Raw genomic sequence first — 21086 nt, 5'->3', positions numbered from 1 at the left:
AGGTACATTAGTGTTAGTATTTTGTAAGTATTAACTGTCCATACATTGCACTTGAAAAATAAGTTATTGTGGCTCTTGTTGGTGAATTAAATATATTTTGTGGAATATATTTTTTCTTTGTATAGGTCAAAATAGTACAAGATAAGACTAATTCAATATATGTGATATCAAATAAGGGTTAGCACAAATGTAATCTAAATGTAATCCAAAAGTAATCAGATTACGTTACCAAAAATGTGTAATCTAAGAGATTATATTACTGACTACAAATTTTGTCATGTAATCTGTAATCAGTAACTGATTACAATTCATAAGTAATCTAACCAGCTCTGGCTGTAAACCATTTGTATGCTTTATTTTAAAGGTATTGCTGAGTTTAATTATATTATATTATCAAGTAAAAAAAAAGTGTATAGGCTAATGTAAACGTACAAATTATCTTATAAATTATGGAGAAGTATTACTTTTTCTCGTTTTTTTGGACAAAGTATTATTTTTAAGGTAAAAATGCTGTCGAAAATATGTTTTTAAAAAAGATAGTATGAATCATTCCCAGAATCCAAGAACAGTCTCATTATGGGGGTCTATTTCCCTATGTCCATTTCTGCCACATAAGAAAAAAAATGTCTTGGGGGTGTATCATAATTAAGAAATAAAAAGCCAAAACTGATATACTAAGTCATAATAATGACATAAGTCATAATTATGAAATTAAAATTCAAAATTGTATTTCATAAATTTGACTTTTTTTATCTCAAATATGACATATTATGCCAGAATTCTGATTTTTAACTTAGAATTATGACTTTTAACTCAGAATTCGTACTTTTTAATGTCACAATTTAGACTGTTTATCTTAGAATTGTGACGTACTATCTCGTAATTTACGTCATAATTATGATTTACCAGAGAATGACTTTCTTAGGCTATGTGGTGGTAATGGGCTTCCACACAAAAGTCAAACCTGACTAGGCTGAGAGAGCATTTCAGACCAGCAAACCAGCTTAGGCTGTTTTAGGCAGTTTTTCTCAGCAGGGGTCTGCTGCTCATACAGTGATCAAAGAGTCAGGCGCGGGCTTTCACGTGCCCAAGGCTTCACAATTCTGACCCTTCCTCTTTTCCTGGATGTGTTCTCTGTCTGCTCTTCGTAGGACAGTTTAACGAACATGTAACGGTTCGTGCGGCTCACGCAAATCGAGAGGGCAGAGCTTAGCTGACTCAGTTACATCTATTTCTTCGTGTTTCCTCTCACGCTGGCGAGTGAATACAGCGCGAGGCGAGGCGAGACGCAGAACAGCACAGAGCGCCAACAGGGATGTATACCAAACACAGACAGAAAAACGGACACATTTCATCGACACGATATGTGCTTGTAATGCTATCGTTTTTTCTCTTTAACGGTTTACTGGAAATTGTAAGCGGAAATCCTCGGGAGAAAGGTAAGACACCGCTTTCTTACCCAGAACCTAACGTTACTTGGAAAGTTGTACTCCTTTATCAACCAGTTGCGTGCGTCCGTGAAGAAGTTTTCTTGCGGGGAAAACGTATTAAAAAAACTCCGAAAAGAGGTTGGGATAGTAAACAAATCTTAAGTTAGTGTGTAAACAAATGCTTCTGAGCAGAAATTTATCAATGATTTCTCTTCCATATAGCTAAGGATGGCGATGGGCGATGTTGCCCACGTTGACTAATCCAAGACCACTTTATTCTCAGCTGATTGTTTACATAAATGTTGCTCATACACGCTTCAGGACATGATTGCAGCTTTATATTGATCTCGACTGAAATTGCCAGGCGAGGGAGAAAATCTGACAAATAAACTCATATAGCCTATTCTGTCTAACAGTTAAAGCTGAACGACTATTAGCCTACTGAGACATTTAAGAGTTTGGCTAAGGATTATTTTCAAAACCGGCTGCATTTTTTAAAGCACAGGAACCGAATGATCATGACTTATATCCCTTTGATGGTTCTGGAACATGCATATTCTGCGAATATTTATTGCTTTACTATTCAGCACTGTATATAGCGCAGCCAGTCCCGATACTAAATCCACATCGTGAAACAACAGCGCAGCGCGCCGCCCAGTGTAGTAAGAACTAAGATGATTCCCTAATGAATGACTCTTATGCGTTGATTCGTTTTGGTGAATCAGAAACAATCAATCGCGAATAGTTTAATCAGGTTCCCAAATAAACGAGTCTTGTGAGCCAGTTCTTTTTAGTAGATCAAATTCTACAGCGCGACCGGTACTAGTCAGAATTGCAAATTAATGACTTACATTAGTCGCTTATTTTCTACTAAATCAGAAACAAACAGCGATTTTTTATTGAATCAAAAACATACATCGTGAACGACAAAAACTGCGTGATTGACTCCTATTAGCGGATTCTTCTAGTGAATCTAAAACACTTATGAATGGATGATTTGGAGTGGTTACTTATTTAATCTAGAAACTGTTACTGTGATATGTTGTAGCAACTACAACATAATACAGCAGTGATACTTAAATCACAGTATAAGGTTTTCACATGACGACGAGAAGATCAACTTTTTTTATTTATTTTTTATTTTTATTTTTTGTATTGAGTGAATGCATTAAATTTCTTACCACGTTCTTTGATTGTAGAATTTTTAATGTAATATATTATTTAATAAATTATTGGGCTGCTATCATGCAAAAAGTCCTTTTAAATCATTATAAAGTCTGTGTAAACAAACTCTTAAGAGAATATTTCAGATTGTTTTTTTTATAGCATATATGTCCTTTTTACCCAAGTATTCCTTGTTCAAAATGAATCGTCAATGTATAATAACCAGGTAAATAACCAGTAGCCTAAATAACCGGGATTGTTTAGAGACTGCAACCAGAATTCATATTTGAAAGCGACACATTTCTGCCAAACCACTAAAGGGCAAAGAACAAATAGATTTGATCTTTAGACATTAGTCAGTCTTTCAGTTGTGAAAACAATTATGTGACGTCAACCTTAATGACAGGACTCCATTAAAACCAAACTATTATTGATGCTGCAAATCTGTTACTGTCAATATTATAAACCACAACATGATCAGGTTAGCCTACTTTATTCAAGAAGTTCCCAATATCATCATCCCAGATGCTCACTGAGAAAAGAGAAAAAGAAAGACCGTTGACCGTTTTCTTTTTTTCTTGTTTTCTCCATCAGAATATTTCATCACAGGTATCACTACTCTGTCATTTAAACACTATTTGTTTTAAAGAATCTCAAACAGGCTGTTGGCCTCAGGATATCGGGTTCAGTCATGTTCCAACAGAAAGGACTCAAGCTCTCTGCGTGTTCTGCGTGTTTGGAGAAGTTTCTACATCTCTCTGAGATTTGACCGGGGACTCTGGGACCTGCGCTGAGCTTCAGTCTCCATATTGCTTGACAGACCTTTAATGCATTTATAACAAGGCTAGCGATATTATCTACGGCAGGCGAGAGCTATTAGCAAGAGCAAATATCCTGCTGAGCTGAGAAGTTGATGTTAAAATATACTTATGGCTTGTTTATACTACATGTGGATTTAAATCGATTCACAAAGCTACCCTATTGTTACTTCTGCTTTAACTGAAAGTCTTGTCACTTTATGTATCTACATATATAGGTTTGCATTTCCTAAAGGAAATATTGCTGATTGTAAGCAGTGCAGGTTCTGTGCTTCATTTGCATATGTAATGAGGAAAAGATCAATTTCAATTTCAAATGCAAATAAAACCAAGAAATGAAATCCTAATTTAGAATGCAAATATTAAAATGACTATTCAGTTTTCAATAACAAAAACATTCTAAGTACTGATTCTTATACTGGAATAATGGGACAAAGGAGGCTACCAAAAAAAAAAGTTTTGTGTCAGGGGATTATAGATTATTACACACAGCTTTGTAAAATACTTCAAATTAAATATTTATGTGTAATGCCTGTTGCCTTGAATAACTGACCACTCATCTGGACAATCGATTTCCTATGTAATAGTGTCTATTGTATCTCTGCAGTCTTTCTTTCTCTCTTTCTCTTACACTTTTTCATTTCATACAATGCAAGTTGTTAATTGATACCATCTTTCATCTCAAAACAAATATCGACTGTAGTAAAGCTGGCCTTGGAGGACTTCAGGATTACTTTTATGCTGAACATAAAACTTTATTAGTCTACGTTTGGCTTATTTAGTTTGTTTACAAAAATGTGCTTTTCCTTGCCTGTCATTCAGATACTCATACTGTGTCAGATATTTATTATAAACATTGACCATTCTAGCTTTCACGTAAATAAATGAATTCACTTTCAATTACTTATACTTACAAAAAAATCAAAAAATAACCTCACCAGAGCCAGTGTGACATTGTTCAACTCATAACAGGTTGAATACTCAAAAATACACTGAAGAAGAAGAAAAAAAGGTTTACTCAAATTGCTAGTATTTTTCACAAATAATAAAAAAGGGGCAAGGAATTTAGTGTGATTTTTTTTCTAGTCAAAAGACTTTCTTGTGTGACATATTCCAATACAGTGTAGTTTGAAATGGGTCTGTACTTTAAGCTGTTCATGCTGAATTAATTGCTGAAAATTGTTGAGAAAAAAAAGAATATGAACATCAGCAGTATTGTAATTCAATAATAAGTATGTAAATAGTCCTATTCGACTGGGGACCAGTCTGCCTGTTGTATAAAATTTGAAAGAATTCTTCTCTTCGAGGAAGGCCCGGGTTCATGCGTTGTAGACTTATTAGAAATATGCACATAATAGCACAGGAGGTATAATCTTTTTGCAGTGTCTTCTCACAGAGCTTTGTGCTCACCACAGCTGCATGGGTTAGTTATATCACCATTATTCATTTATACGCCTTATGTTTATGCGATGAGAAAAAAAGATGGATGACTTTGGGTTTCATCAGTATGTCTAAAAAGCCCCTTGTTCCTGGAATGTTCCATTAGTCCCTGGACTTCAGTTTTTCTATCAAGATAATGACTTTCATAAATTGGCTCACACAATAGATAATGGTTGTTTTTCCTTGTGAAAGCGACTTTTGTGGCATGGAATCTTATTATAATGCTATCTCTTCTCAAGCTGTAGTCCCTCTGTACATTGTTATAAATCCTCTCTGTTTTTTTTATTATTATTTTTTTATTTTTTAAATACAGCATCAATTTCAAATTTTGTGTATTATTAGGTTTTACTGCATAGAGCCCTTGTGAAAAAGTGTGCTTAATTGTATTGAATGTGTACTTGTAGTGTACTTCACATTTTAAAAGTATATTAAAAAACCTGTACTTGCAGGTAGTTTAATATTAATTAAAAAAGGCCACTTAAGTATACTTAAAGTACGGTTTAATGACTGTTTATTAACACATTTAAATAACTTTAAAGTACATTTTAAATCTTTGTTTTAATTATATTTGGCATGCTTTAAAGAAGTACACTTTTGATATCTTGACTAAAATATACTAAAGCACACACATATAAAGTATTTGATTATAATTTTAACTGTAGTATATTTGCATTTAAAATAAATATATTTTAAAATGTAACTTCATCGTTACAAATGTGTAATTACAAATAAATACATGACAATTTTCAATAGAAATGAAATTAAAATATATATTTTTAGTTTACCATAAATGCTTGTCATCAGTATATTCAAAGTAATAGAAGTAATTCTGAAATGACATATAAAGATGTATGTATGTGGTACTTAAGTGGGTAAAGCTAATTGCATTTAATATACATTTAAACTATAATAAATTTTCATTTAATTGTAAATAGCATGCAATGTTACATTTAGTGTCTGAAAACATTACATTTAGTTCACACTTAGGGCTGGGCGATATATATAAAAAATTTATATCTCGATATTGTCACTTTTTTACGATATTCAATATATATCTGGATATGTTTGCATTTAAATAATAATAATAAAAAAAACTCTAGACCAAGTGATCACTTACTGCTTTTTTTTAAATGAACACTTGTATATGTAACTCAAGTAGTGCAAAACAAGTACAGAAAGTGCATTCTGTCAACTTTTTAAGTTCATGCAATTCGCAATTTACACTGTGCAACTGAGGGAAATTACGGAGCCCCGCACATGGCATGCAGGAAAAAATAATAGGCTAAATCATGCACACGATTTACTAATTCGTTCCCTCAATGTACTAAAACGTGCACATGATTACTATTGCATTCACTCGATTTATAAATTGTAAGCACGATTTACTAATTTGTTCCCTCGATTTGCTAAATCGTGCGCACGATTTAGCAAATTGAGGGAACGCAGTAGTAAATCGAGGGAACGCAATAGTAATCGTGTGCACGTTTTAGTACATTGAGGGAACGAATTAGTAAATCGTTTATTAATTTTTTTTCTTGCATGTCATGTGCGGGGCTCCGTAGGAAATAATTAAACTGGGATAAATATTTTTCACAGGTTTTTAGCTAAGAACGCAAGTCTGTCTACTGTCTCTGGTTTAAGAGAAGCTCTGTGGCATAAAACTATGTTCCCACTTGCACTAAAAACCCTCTCAGATGGGGAGCTATTTGCTGAAGCACATAGGTATTTCTTATATAGCACATAGGTATTTCTTATGTGTTTGTGTGTAGTATATATATATATATATATATATATATATATATATTAATGCTAGGGATATGCTTGTATCAAATTTTCCTGTTGCGATTAATTGCAAATTCTTTTATCACGGTATACGGTATAATCACGGTGTTGAAATTTAGTTTAAGTGGTCATAATAAAGTATAACAGGTTAAATAACTTTTTTCTTATAACAAAAATAACTGAACATTTAAATACAATAAAGCAATACAGAAAAATATATAAAGTTAAAAGTTTTACACCGGAAAAAAAACTATAAAGACCCATAGGTATCACTATTAATCTTTGTTAAAAAATACAATTCTTAGTTCATATTAGCTCATTAAATAGCACAGTTGCAACTTTCGATTTTAACAATGTGTTATTAAATTTTGGAATACCTAAGATGAATGAATGTTCAGAAAAAAATTGTATTGACAATTTATGTTAACTAATGAATTAACTAATGTTAACCAATGAAGCCCTAATGCTGTAGTCCAGATTAAAATAAAATAAAAAGTTTGAAAATAAATAGCCTATTAAGTCTAAATATTTAAGTATTTGACGCTGTGATGAACACCATAGCGAATCCACAAATCTGAATGGCTATTTAAAATTATTTAAATATTTTTTAGAAAGTAGTGTAGCTGCTTTATTTATGGGGTTTCCAGGGTGAGGGCTGCATTTTCTGCAGTTTAGCGCCATCTGCTGTCAGAGAGTGAATGTGCTTTCATTCAGCGGTCTCTCACGTGTTCCCCCATGTGCTTCTCATGCATGCTTGTTTACATCAGAGCGCACGCGTCTTTCAAGCAGCATACAGCGGTGTTGTGCATTTTGATGGGAAAGGTATTCTTAAAATGCATTCCAAATTCTGAATAATTTGTAACATATAATTATTTACGGATTTAAGAAGTGCCCACGATAAAAATACCGTGCATATTCATTACCGTGATATATTGCATTACCAAATCCCGGCACATGTCTAATTAATACGAAAGACTTATACACTCTCTCTGTCTATATTATGAAAACTGGTAAAACAAATGAAAAATATTATAACAGTGAAATTCCTATTAGTAATTCCACATTGCCATAGCCTATGTTTCTCTTTTCACACAACAGCGATTGAGTTAGTGCATTTATACAGCGACTATAATCGCAAACAGTACAGTCGAGATCTCATGACAGAACACAGACTGGCTGCATGATGCTTTCATTTAGATCGCTAAACTCCAGCTTGTTTGTTTTTCAGATCATCTGCAGCGGCACTTCCGCAATGAGGAGCGAGCGTTTGTATGTGCATGGTTGCCAGATTGCTTAAACTCAAAATAAGCAAAACACCAGGAAGAACATATATCTATGTAACAGCAAAGCCCTGATTCGGGGATTTGAACTCTTGATATCTGTCAACCGCACTCATGAAAGCTCACGTAGTAGAGGCGTGTAGAGCAGTCCGCAATAACATGTTCCGGTTATGGAGGTTCAGCACGTTCTTTTGGGAAAGTATGCTTGAATTTGAAATATTCGATATTCACGATATTTTCAAATTTTACATCGTCGTCAAAATTATTGCGATACTATCGCTAATATTCGATATATCGCCCAGCCCTATTCACACTTAAGTATAGTATTTGAAAGTATATTATTTCTGAATAACTACGCTTTTTAAAAGTGCTACATTGCACTTATTTTACAAGAGTGTACACGTTGTTAGCATTTCAAATGGTACTTGTGCTTTGTGTGTCCATTGTGCATCAACTAAAGAGCGGCATAAATATCTTTGATAAAGACTTAACGTAAATCACTGTATCTCAGAACAGTTTGAAATGCGAGGGGACTTTAGTGCACTCCTACACAAGTAACGCTTGTGGCATTTTGAACAAAAAAATATTGAAGGCTGTATGAGTCAGACTGCATTATAAATTGACATTCTTAGGTGCTATGAGCGAGAGAGAAAGAGTGTGTGTGTGTGTGTGTGTTAGAGAGAGAGAGAGAGAGAGACAAAAGAGAGACGAAGACACAAAGGTAATCAGAAAGTGAATCAGGGAGACAAAAAGCTGTAGACAGAGATGGGGAACGTAACGGTGCTGTTAGTTGTAAGGTAAGGGAGGAGTTTGCCTGTGTTGTTTAGAGCTGTCACTGAAGATGCCCGGTCCCTGCAGCGCTTTGTGATTGCATTTGGTTTAAAACGGCACCCTGGAAACAGTGATAGAAACAGTTCCATTCAAACCGCTCTATCTCTCTTTCTTTCTGTCTCCTCTCTCACACGCGTATGCACCAGGCACAATTCAGAGAAGAGATCCCCCACACAGAAGCAACATTTTATCTTGTGCCAGCTTATCTCACACACACACACACACACACACACATACACACACACACACACACACACACACACACACACACACACACACACACACACACACACACACACAATCGTAGTCCGTCATCTACCATACAGCATCTTTTAGAGTGTTTTGGACTTTCAAATTTGCAGATTCTTCTTGTCAGTCTGATATTGAGGGTTTTTTTTGTCCCTGTCTCTCAGCAATAGTCTATAGATTGGTCAGTCACACAGATGATGTCTGGAATTCCTCACACAGTCAGACAGCTGCTGTGATAGACTGACATATCGGTCATGCCAGTTAATCACAAGCAATAAAGTTTTTATTTACTAAAATGTTGAGATTGTGTGTTGATGTCTGTCACGGTTCGCTACTGTGAGGGAACAAGGAGCGCGGAGATGATGGAGAATCAGGAAAACACAGAGCTTAAATGAGGAAACAGAGCTTAAATGGGGAACTAAACAAGGAAATTAACAAGAAACACCTGGAATCAATTTCACAATCAGACATGAGGGAAGAACTAGGACACATGGTAAACAGAGCACGTGGGGGAGAAAAACAAACACACAGTCCATGGGCATGACATTACTGCCCCCTCCCCGAAGGCACGTCCATGCACCACACAACATCTAATGGAGAGGGGGGAGGGGGGTGGGCACTTTGGAGGCCCCTCAGGACAGGCTTACATGGGAGAGAGTACATCCAGGCTTACATCCAGAGCAGTACCAGAGCACTACCTGTTCCGGGACCCATTGCGGAGCAGGTAGACTAGGAAGCCATGGTGGAACAGGCAGCTCAGGGGGCCATGGTGGAGAAGACAGTTCAGGAGGTCATGGCGAAGCCCCCCCAAAAAAATCCTTGGGGCTTCTGAGGCCCTCCTTGGGCTGGACATGGGGACTGGAGCCCTTTCTGGAGCGGATTCAGGGGCTGGAGCCGACACTGGAGCAGACTTATGGGCTCGAGCCAATAGTCGCTTCCTCCTTTGATTCCTCCCTTGACTTGGGGTTAAGGATTGTGCTGCTGTCAGCTGAGGGCTTGAGAGTGAACCGACCAGCGGGCTTGACAATGGAACTGTGCTGGGCCTGACTTCAGCCCAGCCGGTGGGCTTGACTGAGGAACGGCCGATGGGCTTGAGAATCCTGCGGCCGGTGGGGTTGACTGAGGAGTGGCTGGCAGCCTCGATTTCTGATGCCCAGTAGGCTTGACTGAGGAACGGCCGTTGGGCTTGACAACAAAGCGGCTGGCACCTGCGTGTTCTGCATTTAACCCATCCAAAGTGCACAACCACAGCAGTGAACACACAGCAGTGAACACACACACACCGTGAACACACACCCGAAGCAGTGGGCAGCCATTTATGCAGCAGCGCCCGGGGAGCAGTTGGGGGTTCGGTGCCTTGCTCAAGGGCACCTACTGTAAGTCATGGTATTGCCGGACCAAGACTCGAACCAACAACCTTATGGTTAGGAGTCAAACTCTCTAACCGTTAGGCCACAACTTCCCCAAACATTGCCATTGCATTGCAATATTTTATTTAATTTAAGCATTTTTGTGATTCATTAAGTTGTATTAGGTAGATAGTATATCAGTGTTGTACGAGCCATTTGGCCACTCTCTTGAAGAACCCATATCATTCACAAATTTTAAATACCATTTTCATCTCTCTCTCCTTTTTTCTTTCTCAGTAGTGACAGGAAATCATAATCATCTCGTCTGTTTTTCTCGCTATTTGTATTCTGTCCTCACTGGGTGATCAATATGTAATCCTAACAGCGATGTTGCTTTATGGATCTTATGTGCTTTCTTACATCTGTGCTGGGTATCTTGATACACTCAGTTAGGCCTCTTTAGAACACAGTATGGGTGTAATCTGCTTTTGTAACGTCTGGTGCAATATTCTATTTGTGACATTTTAAAGCTGACATCCAGTCACATCTGTCAGTTACACTCAACCTATTCCATCCTCAGGTCTGACCTCAATATTGTTCATCACGGTAATGAGGCGTGAGAATCAGGAAATCAAAGATTTTACACACATTTCTGTGTGGAGGTGTTAAAATCATCGTTTTTCAATATTCCTTCTTAATTCTTTTTAAGGTGTACATAAATTGAGAAAAATATGTAAGTTAATTTTTGAAGTTACTGTAATTATAAATATAAAATGCTACATTTAATTTTTTCTTTGTATTAATGAGACTCCAAGGCAAAGCAAGAGTGTCGAGTGAGCGAATAGTAGAAAGAGGAAGAATATTAATACTCTTCTCCTTCAGACTTCCACTTTTCTCCTGAGGTCTGTTCCTAAAATGCCTGGTAAGAGAGGAAGTGAAAAAGTAAGGCTCTTTAGGACCCCCATGGCAGTTGAGTGACTTGACGGGCAGATAATTGTCAACCAGAGGAAGGTCAATTTCGCTGTTTTTGAAGAGCAACTGCCCTCAAGCCGGCTCTGGCCTTCTTAGATCATTCTTTGGGAACAATGTCTTAGGCTGGCTTGCAGCTAATGCCTTCTCTAAACCTATTAGTTTTGGAAAATGGTTTTCTCTAGAGGGCCATAGTCTGTGTTGATGGACTCTCTGGATTTATGTTGTGCAGGCGACGGGCTGATTATTTTACGTCCCCAGAACTCAAGCCTGGCCTTTGATGATGTTTATTGTGGAAAAGAGCTGCGGTTACAACCAGAATAGACTTTGCGATACATTGCGTTGTGATTGACAAGCCGCAGTGATTTAGATTGTGCTGATTTTAGACCAGTCAGATATTTTAGCATTAGAAGAGATGAGACCATTACTTTTTGGAAATAGAAAAGCAAATTGTAAAAAGGATGGTCTTGTGAGGAGCATGCCGACACACTCCCCTCCCGATCAATTCTATTGCTTCCTTTTACCGCATGTCATATTTTATAAACTCCAGCCATAAATGGATATGGCGAGGTCAGTAATGATCTTATTTTTCCACATTTGTGTGCATGACAGCTCTGTGTGAGACCCCAAATGTCTGTGATTAAGCTGAGAGGGGACGCTTATTTGTTTCTTTTTGCAAAGAAAAGTGCTATTGTCGAGGAAAAGAGAGGTAAGAAAAAATGCCACACCTCTCATTACCTCTTCTTGTTTTCATCTTTTTACTGGGAGAATGAATTGCCAGTTTTGCTGTGCTGATAATCAACTTGTAAAAGCTTGTAATTTTAGTGTCTAATTTTGGATCCCTCAAGAGGTTTAAATCAAGTGCATGAAAGCTGAGATGTACAAAATTATTTATGAGGATGATTATTCCTCTTAATCTTGAGTGACTGAGGGAGCTTAATAGTCTGACCTACTGCCCACTTTCAGCCGCCTCTCTAGAGTTGATTAACTTAATACCAGGCCTAGATTGCCAAACTGTACAGTATTGTACTCTGATAAGTAACACATCCATGTTCAACTGGATGCAGAATTTCATCTCGGGGTACACAGTGAAACCCGACCATGCCCCTATTTTATTAAGTCTCAAAAATTTGGCTTTTTTTATTATGACATGACACAAGGTCAGGAAAAACTTCATATGATATAACCACTCAAACTTTATTGAAATGAGATATGTGTTAAAATATCTATTATAAATACATTAACATTCAAATGTTTGGGATCAGTAATAATTTTATATATCTTTTCCAACTAAATCCTAATTTATTCCTGCTAGATTTTTAGCAGCCATTACACCAGTAATATAAACCCTCAGAAGTCATTCTAGTATGCTGATTATTAATATCAAAATTGAAACAGTTCTATCATGACAACTCTCAGAAGATTTTAGCATGGTAATGGATATTACAATGTTAATGTATTTGGTCTTGGTGGAATAAATCTGTTACGCTGTTGAATTGCTGCTGCCGTTGGTTATTGCTGTTGTGGATTATGCTGCTGCTGTTGCAAAGAAAGAAACTTGCTACTGCCAATGAATATGTCAATAAGATGTTGAGAGTATTTAAGACATACAGTACTGCTTCTGCACAAATAGCATATATAATAACCCGTAGCAGATCTATACAGGTGGAGCTGGGGAAGGTGGAGGGTTTCAGAGGAACTCTGAAAGCACGCTGTGAAATGCTCTAGTGAATGCTAACCAGCCATTTAAATGTAAAGCAGCAAGATCATTTGCTGTGTATGCAACATGAACCAATCAACTTGTGCCAAGTAGTTTAAAGGGGTCATGAACTGAGATATCAAAATTCCCTTGATCTTTTGACAAATAAGAGGCCAAAAAACATCCTGTTAATTTCAGAACTTAAAATTTACTTGTTAATCTAAAAAAAACAGTTTATATTGAAGCCAATCTACCAAAACGACAGGTTCTGGAATATGCCACTTTATGATGTAATAGTGTGGCTAAACCCCACCTCTACAGAGGAAGTTCAACGCCTGCTTCGACATCACTGCCTGTTTAGCCCATGATATTACACAGCGCCTGAAAATAGGCTTACTGGAAGTTACCAAGCTGGGACTATTTTCAGGCGCTGCATAATATCATTGCGCCTGCTGCACCCATGGTACGGCAGCAAAGTTCCTTGATTATTACACTGGAATGAGAGTATAGTTCTGTGTAGGCTGTAAGCAGTCAAACATACACAACTGTTAGCCAATCATACCAGTGGACGTTTACTTCTGAGTCTGCAATCTGCCACGCCTATTCAAACAAAGTGTTCCGATGAGAGGGGATCAAAACAAGACAGAAAATAGCCTATTACTTCTAAATGATGATGTTTTTTTAATGTAAAAATCTTGATAACGTTATAAGTGGACCTCAGAGTACAAAATAATAAAAAAGGCAGTTCATGACCCCTTCAACGCTGTGAATATCATCAGTCTGCAATGCATTAAAACCCCATCAGCCTGCACCATCTAAAGTTTCATGACAGCATTTGTGTTGCTTAATATTTTTTTTATTTAGGATTTTTTGATGGGTGGAAATTCAAATGAACCAGCTTTTATTTGAAATGGATGTTTAACATTATAAATGTCACTTTAATCAATTTAATGCAATCCTTGACCTCAAACTTTTGAACGGTAGTGTACGTTTAAAAACTTTTTGAAAGTAATGATCACATGTAAGCTCACATGTATTCAAGATGCAAGGACAATGTTTTTCTTTGTACTTTTTTCTTGATGGTTATACCACATGACTTTTTAAAGTCATTAAAATTAAACTTTTGTTGGAAGTAAGATGAAATCAAGATGAATACAAAGAGTACATTTCTCAGAATGTATCACGTGCATTTTAAACTAGCTAGATTTTTCTCCTTTTCTCTATCATGGACACTCTTATATGCCAATGACCCTAAAAGTGAAGCTTAAATGTCAGTAAACATTATTTCATTCCCTCCCATCATCTCAGTGTATCTCTTTCTTTTCAGTGGAAGATAGAGGACAGAGAGTAGCGGCACACTGGATCTCTCACAGAACAGCAAAGCGAGAGGCTGAAACAGCATTTAAGGTAAGACTATAGGTAATGATAATAAAAAATAAAAAATTAAATATTCACCACATAAATATTTTAGTATATGACATTAAATATTCATCAATTTTATTCATGCAAACTGTCAGGACACTCTACACTAGGGTGACATTTAGTTAGATGATGTACTAAAGACACATTGTACGCTGTTGTCTCTGTCTCAGCAGTAAGTTGCTAGTTTTCCAAACAATGTGGTGTGCCGCGCAATAATGGATTTCAGCATTGTGGCAAAAGTTTTTTGTGTTATGTAATCTACAACATAGTGATTTTTTCTTTATGAAGTTGGTCAAGCCAATGTCATACAAGCCAGTCCATTGGGTACTTAGAAGGATGTAGTTGTTGCCTCTTGCATCTGGCGGTAGCAGCATCACTGCCAGAAAGCAGCTCCTGATAAGCCCCCTAGGGTTCTGGTTCTTGTTATCTGAGTTATGAAAGCTTGTAGAGAAACTCTGTTGGTGTGTATCTTAGACTCTTCCATTATGAGGAAGGCCTGGAATCCAGACAGACCCTTGTGTTTGGTCGCTGCAGGTGTTCTAACATTCAGAGTTTCTAACAAGCAACTAAAAAGCTTTTCCTTCATGTTCTCTTGGAGGAGCTTGTTGATGATTCTGAGCAGTCTAGGAGACCGCCTGCCTTCTGAAGGATTTAAAATAGGCTCTTCTTTTGTTTAGTTAATGACAACAATGTAGTGGGGTTTCAGGCAACTGCTCTAATTATGGCTCCTTCTGTGTCCAGTTGTCGCATGATGACCATTCATTGGTGACAGTTCTGGAGTAAGATTCTACCCATTTTTCCATCTTTTTACTAATCTCTTCACCATCTGAATGTTTTTAAAAAAAAAAAAACATATGAATATTATAAACCATATATATCAGCCACCCACTCTCCAGTTGTCTATATTAGACACTGAAAACCTCATAGAAATATTACATAACATATAAATAATCCATAAAGTTCAACAGTTTGACCTGACCATTCCCATTGGCTGATTTAAAGTCTCAGCTCTCTCTACTACAGTTTTCCACTCTAATAGATATTTCCTATACTTGAATAGTGTAGCTGCATTTCATGTGCTGTAATACACAGCCACACACACGTGAGTGCGCACACATCCTCGTGCACTACTCTGGAACATCCACTCAGACTGATTTCTCTGTTATATTGACATCTGTGCTCCGTCTCAAACTTGATGCCCTTCGGATGCATCTAACCTTCTTAGCTTGTTATGAAACCCTGAGACAGCCTGGAAAGTCAAGCTAAATGCCCCAAAACAAGTCCAGCTGAACCTACATGAGAACAATGATGAACATACAATAATAAACAGTAACATATTTACCTCTATACAATCCTTATGTCCTGTTTGAGATATTTTTTTATTATGATATGTTGTGTAATACTAAATGGTCACTCTATGGATATCAGGTTATGTGTGTGGTTCATCATGGGAAGTTTGTCAGTATTATCAGTATTTGTAAAGAGTCTGTCTTATGGTACTTAGATGTGGCATGGTTCAGTAGAGGCATCATTAACCTTTTTTTTCCCTGGCTTACTTGGTGCCCTAGGCAAGATAAGACATAACCAAAAAAAAAAAAAAGAATCTTTTAAATATTTATCAGTGCTTTATAAATGTAAGACAGGATATTCTAGTAGTAACGTTTGTTTGACACTTTGATTCCCGATTTTAATCATAAATTAATGATTTATTATTTTACATTTACTATGTAAAAAACACATTTGAAATCCACAGAAATTTGAGTGAAGCATGTGCTCGGTTTGAATAAACGTGACGATTTTGATTCTGAGTGTCTGGAGCCAAACAGTTTCTGTCAGCTGTTGTTTTGCCACTGATGCTGACTATTGATGTGGTGGCAACTTCTTGACATTTAGGTCCAGCCTGTGAATATGTCACCATCTGTACAGAGGAATAACCAATCACATTGCCATCTTTCATGGAAATGGTAAGATTATTCATTTAACTGGAACATGAATTGCTTCATATGGCACAACAAAACGAACAGATATTCGTTTTCTATAAGGGTTGGCGATTGCCTGCTACAGCGACTGTTGCCAGTGCAGCTTGAACAGAGCTCAGCTTTATGCAGATGAGGACCAAAGCGACAACTACCAGTGTGAGCGAGGAGATTCTCGAAACCAAAAGATTGTAGGCTCTGCGATCTCAAGCCATTTAATAGCTGTGAGTGTGAACTCAGCTTTGTGGTTTCACCCTCACCACTGGTGTCTCAAATGAGTCTTGTCTTCAGATTTTGATAGAAAAACACATGTTTGTGCACTCACTCACAGGCCATGAGAATCTGGATGTTTGATTGAACTTCTGGATCTTCTAGTGATGATGTAATGAGTCACTGTGCTGTTTGGGGCTTGGCTGAATGCATGTTAGGCAGATGTAATTTTATGTGCTGAAACAAAGACACACACACACACACACACACATACACACACACACACACACACATACACAGACACTCTTCCCTAAGGATGGGGGCAGGGGAACAGGCCGCCTGCCAGAGCACTGAGTGTATGAAGGAAAAATGTTAGCTACTTATAGCAAAAGAAAATCACTCTCTGGCTTTTTGTGTTTTACCAAACATTGAACATATGGTTTAGTTTTTCCATTTTGTTTTCCAAATTCCCCAAACAGATATGTGTCTATCACAGGTTTTCTTTTTGCTTATAAATAGATGGCTATAACACAGTTGCAGTTTGATATGTCGCAGACATTTGATATGTCGCAGGCATATACAAAATTTATTTATCTTTTATTGTGTATGCAACTCGTCTCAACATTTCACTTGGAATTACGGAATTTACAAAAAGTATTTGTACCTGTAAGACTTTGCGAAGAATCAAAATCAAGTGACATTTATTTGAAAGAAACATACTTTTATTTTTAGTTATTTTTTACATGTATTTATTTATTTGGAAAGGGACCATGTACAATATTAAACATGCATTTTTGGAAATAAATGTGGATATAAAATAACAGAACAAATTCTGCATAATATATGCTATGCAATATATTGTACATATGCACACACATATCTGATCGGAGCATAAATAAATAAATAAATTATATAGAAGCCATTACATCATAACCATATCACTGCATATAGAGTTTAAAAAGTTTACATTTAAAAATATTCTTAATTAAAAACAGTGTATTTATAAAAAATATTCATTTAAAAAACATTTCACAAAAAGAGGATTGTTATGTTTTAAATCATTAAACAACAGAAATTTTATACTTGTAAGCTTTCTGATTGTCAAAAATGTTTATAGTTAATGTGGTGAACTACACCAGTGTGAGGACATCTGTGTGAATTTGAGGGGAAATGACTTCATGCATCCACAAAAATATTTGCAACACCAGGTGGTTGAAAGTAATTGCAGAAAATGGCTCAGAAATGTGAAGAAAAAAAAAAAAACTTCTGCCACTTTAAGAAAACTTGCTTGCAGATGGCAATTGGTTTCATGTTTTGTATCAAATGTAATGACATTCAGACATTTTAAATGTGTGTCTTCAGTGTCCAAATGAGTCTTTCACTGTCCAAATACTTATAACTTTTTCTAGTATTCCCAGACTCAGAAAAGGCATATATCTTTATTTATTTTTTTACAAAGATGTTTCAAATAATTTTAGGCACTAAACTGAGCTATTTATAATGAGCACATCAACATGAGCCAAGCCTTGTTAGTTATATTTGATATCTGAGATAACTGCAAGGTTTGTTTTGGCTAACACTTAACGTTTACCACATTCATGATGAGTGCAATATATATAACTGTTTTGGTCTTGAGTCATACACAAATAATTTCAGAATACCAACCATTTTATTCAGTCATATACCTCATAGTTTATGTTTCTACTTTGTGAGAAAATATTCTCATGGACCTGCCAGTTAGGCTTCAGCCATACTGCCCTCAATGACAATAGATTTTCCAGTCCCTCCTGCTGAAAGCAACCCAGAGCATGATGGTGCCACCAGCATGCATGACAGTAGGAATGATGTTCCTGTGTGTTAAGCTGTATTTGGTTTTTGACAAACGTCCCCAATGGCTTTTCCAACTGACTTTATTAAGTCAGTAAAATTTAAATTAAGCAACTGAAAAATCAATGTGTTTGAATATCTTCTGAAGCCTCTGAAGCTTAAGCCATTTTAGCTGAAGTTTAATGTTCTGGGGCTTGTTTATACCTGAAAATAAAGCTCTGAATAAAAGTGTGATAATGTGAAAACCGCCAACTCGCTTGGGACGTAGAGTGTGTCTGTAAAAGTTGTAAAAACCCACTCTCTACCCACAATAGCTCTTTCGTGTAAGGTGTAATGGTAACACTTTACAGTAAGTTCCATTAGTTAATATTAGTTAATTTAGGCTATTAACTAACATGAATGAACAATACAAAAGTCCATGAGTGATGCCGTGAAGAAATATACACAGTGTAATAACCAAAATACCAAATACCAAAAATATAAAGTTACAAAGAAACAACAAATTGCAAAATAAAGATGGAAAAAGAATTAATATATATAAAGCATATATACAAAGAGTATCTACAGCATACTCACTTTGATAAGAGTTGCTCATGGCACTACTGTTGCATGCTCGCATTTGACTTGGTTAACAAGTGACAAATGTGACAAAACCTGCCCTTCTGTGGATGTACCATTTTACTTATATTTAAAACAATATATTATCCACTAACTCTTTACATACAAACCCGATTCCAAAAAAGTTGGGACACTCTACAAATTGTGATTAAAAAAGGAATGGAATAATTTACAAATCTCATAAACTTATATTTTATTCACAATAGAATATAGATAACACATCAAATGTTGAAAGTGAGACATTTTGAAATGTCATGCCAAATATTGGCTCATTTTGGATTTCATGAGAGCTACACATTCCAAAAAAGTTGGGACAGGTAGCAATAAGAGTTAAAGTTAAATGTACATATAAGGAACAGCTGGAGGACCAATTTGCAACTTATTAGGTCAATTGGCAACATGATTGGCCATTCGCCATTGCCGGCTAAAACTCTATAGGTCAAAAAAGAAGCCAAATCTAAACATGATCCAGAAGTGCAGGCATTTTCTCTGGGCCAAGGCTCATTTAAAATGGATTGTGGCAAAGTGGAAAACTGTTCTGTGGTCAGACAAATCAAAATTTTAAGTTCTTTTTGGAAATCTGGGATGCCATGTTATCCGGACTAGAGAGGACAAGGACAACCCAAGTTGTTATCAGCGCTCAGTTCAGAAGCCTGCATCTCTGATGGTATGGGGTTGCATTAGTGGGTGTGGCATGGGCAGCTTACACATCTGGAAAGCCACTATCAATGCTGAAAGGTATATCCAAGTTCTAGAACAACATATACTCCCATCCAGACGTCGTCTCTTTCAGGGAAGACCTTGCATTTTCCAACATGACAATGCCAGACCACATACTGCATGGATCCGGGTACTGAAATGACCAGCCTGCAGTCCAGATCTTTCACCCATTGAAAACATTTGCCACATCATAAAGAGGAAGATGTGACAATGAAGACCTAAGAGAGTTGAGCAACTAGAAGCCTGTATTAGACAAGTATGGTACAACATTCCTATTCCTAAACTTGATCAACTTGTCTCCTCAGTCCCCAGACGTTTGCAGACTGTTATAAAAAGAAGAGGGGATGCCACACAGTGGTAAACATGGCCTTGTCCCAACTTTTTTGAGATGTGTTGATGCCATGAAATTTAAAATCAACTTATTTTTCCCTTAAAATGATACATTAAACATTTGATATGTCATCTATGTTGTATTCTGAATAAAATATTGAAATGTGAAACTTCCACATCATTGCATTATGTTGTTATCCACAATTTGTACAGTGTCCCAACTTTTTTGGAATCGGGTTTGTATATACAATAGACATTTTTGAACACAAAACCTAATTTAAACATAATAAACACGTACTAAAACCAATAATACAAACAACTGTGGTTTCACAATAAGAAATGCACAAGTCAATATAATTTTTCCTCTTCCCAGAGAAGAAAAAGCCCAGAACTTGAAAATGCAATATTTTTATAATGCGAGAAGTCCTTAGATCTCTCTGATCTGAAAAATAAATGTTATCCTCTGAAAACAGGAAGATGGATGAACAGAGGAATGAATCAGAGACTAAAGGAGGACTATGAAAAAACCTGGTTCACTAAACCATTGCACCCGGCAAATTTTGTACAGAGCATATTTTGTTTCTGTGTTGTGCTTTTATGTATTTTTCTAATGCCAAAATGAATTGAATTTTAATTCCACCTTGGAGTAAGTAATCACTACTCAGAAAACTAGACTTGAGGTAAAGAAGTTAACGTTGTGCCAAATGTTTGGTGTTTTACATTCTATGTAGAATGGAATTTAATAGAAATACAACAATTAACAGAGAGAATACTTTCAGAGTTCAGTCAGAGAGCAAAAGCCAAAAGAATGAGAGTGGAAAGTTACATGGGAGGACGCCCATTAAAACAACAATAAGCACGTTTGACACCAGCAATCCTGCAAGGAATTAGATTTGTTTCCCCTCACCCTACGTTCCTCTTTCTTCTCTCCTCTATCTCTCTCTGGCTTTCACTCTCAATCATTCTCTCCTC

At 36.5% G+C, this 21086-nt stretch overlaps 1 protein-coding gene across 2 annotated transcripts in view; it reads left to right on the top strand.

The window, feature by feature from the left end:
- The first annotated feature begins 1023 nt into the window (after positions 1–1023).
- Positions 1024–21086, top strand: part of LOC109095504 (disintegrin and metalloproteinase domain-containing protein 33-like) — a 94451-nt gene continuing 74388 nt past the window's right edge. The window contains exons 1-2 of one of the 2 annotated variants that reach the window (XM_042760822.1): positions 1024–1439; positions 14339–14418. In XM_042760822.1, coding sequence (XP_042616756.1) covers positions 1316–1439; positions 14339–14418 — 204 coding nt within the window. In that variant the 5' untranslated portion in view covers positions 1024–1315. The remainder of the gene's footprint in view (positions 1440–14338; positions 14419–21086) is intronic. The other variant, XM_042760823.1, reaches the window with a different exon arrangement.

The sequence above is a fragment of the Cyprinus carpio genome, chromosome A7 (assembly GCF_018340385.1).
Source record: "Cyprinus carpio isolate SPL01 chromosome A7, ASM1834038v1, whole genome shotgun sequence".
NCBI lineage: Eukaryota > Metazoa > Chordata > Actinopteri > Cypriniformes > Cyprinidae > Cyprinus > Cyprinus carpio.
The sequence above is the reverse complement of the archived record's forward strand: the minus strand, read 5'-3'. Positions and strand labels throughout refer to the sequence as shown.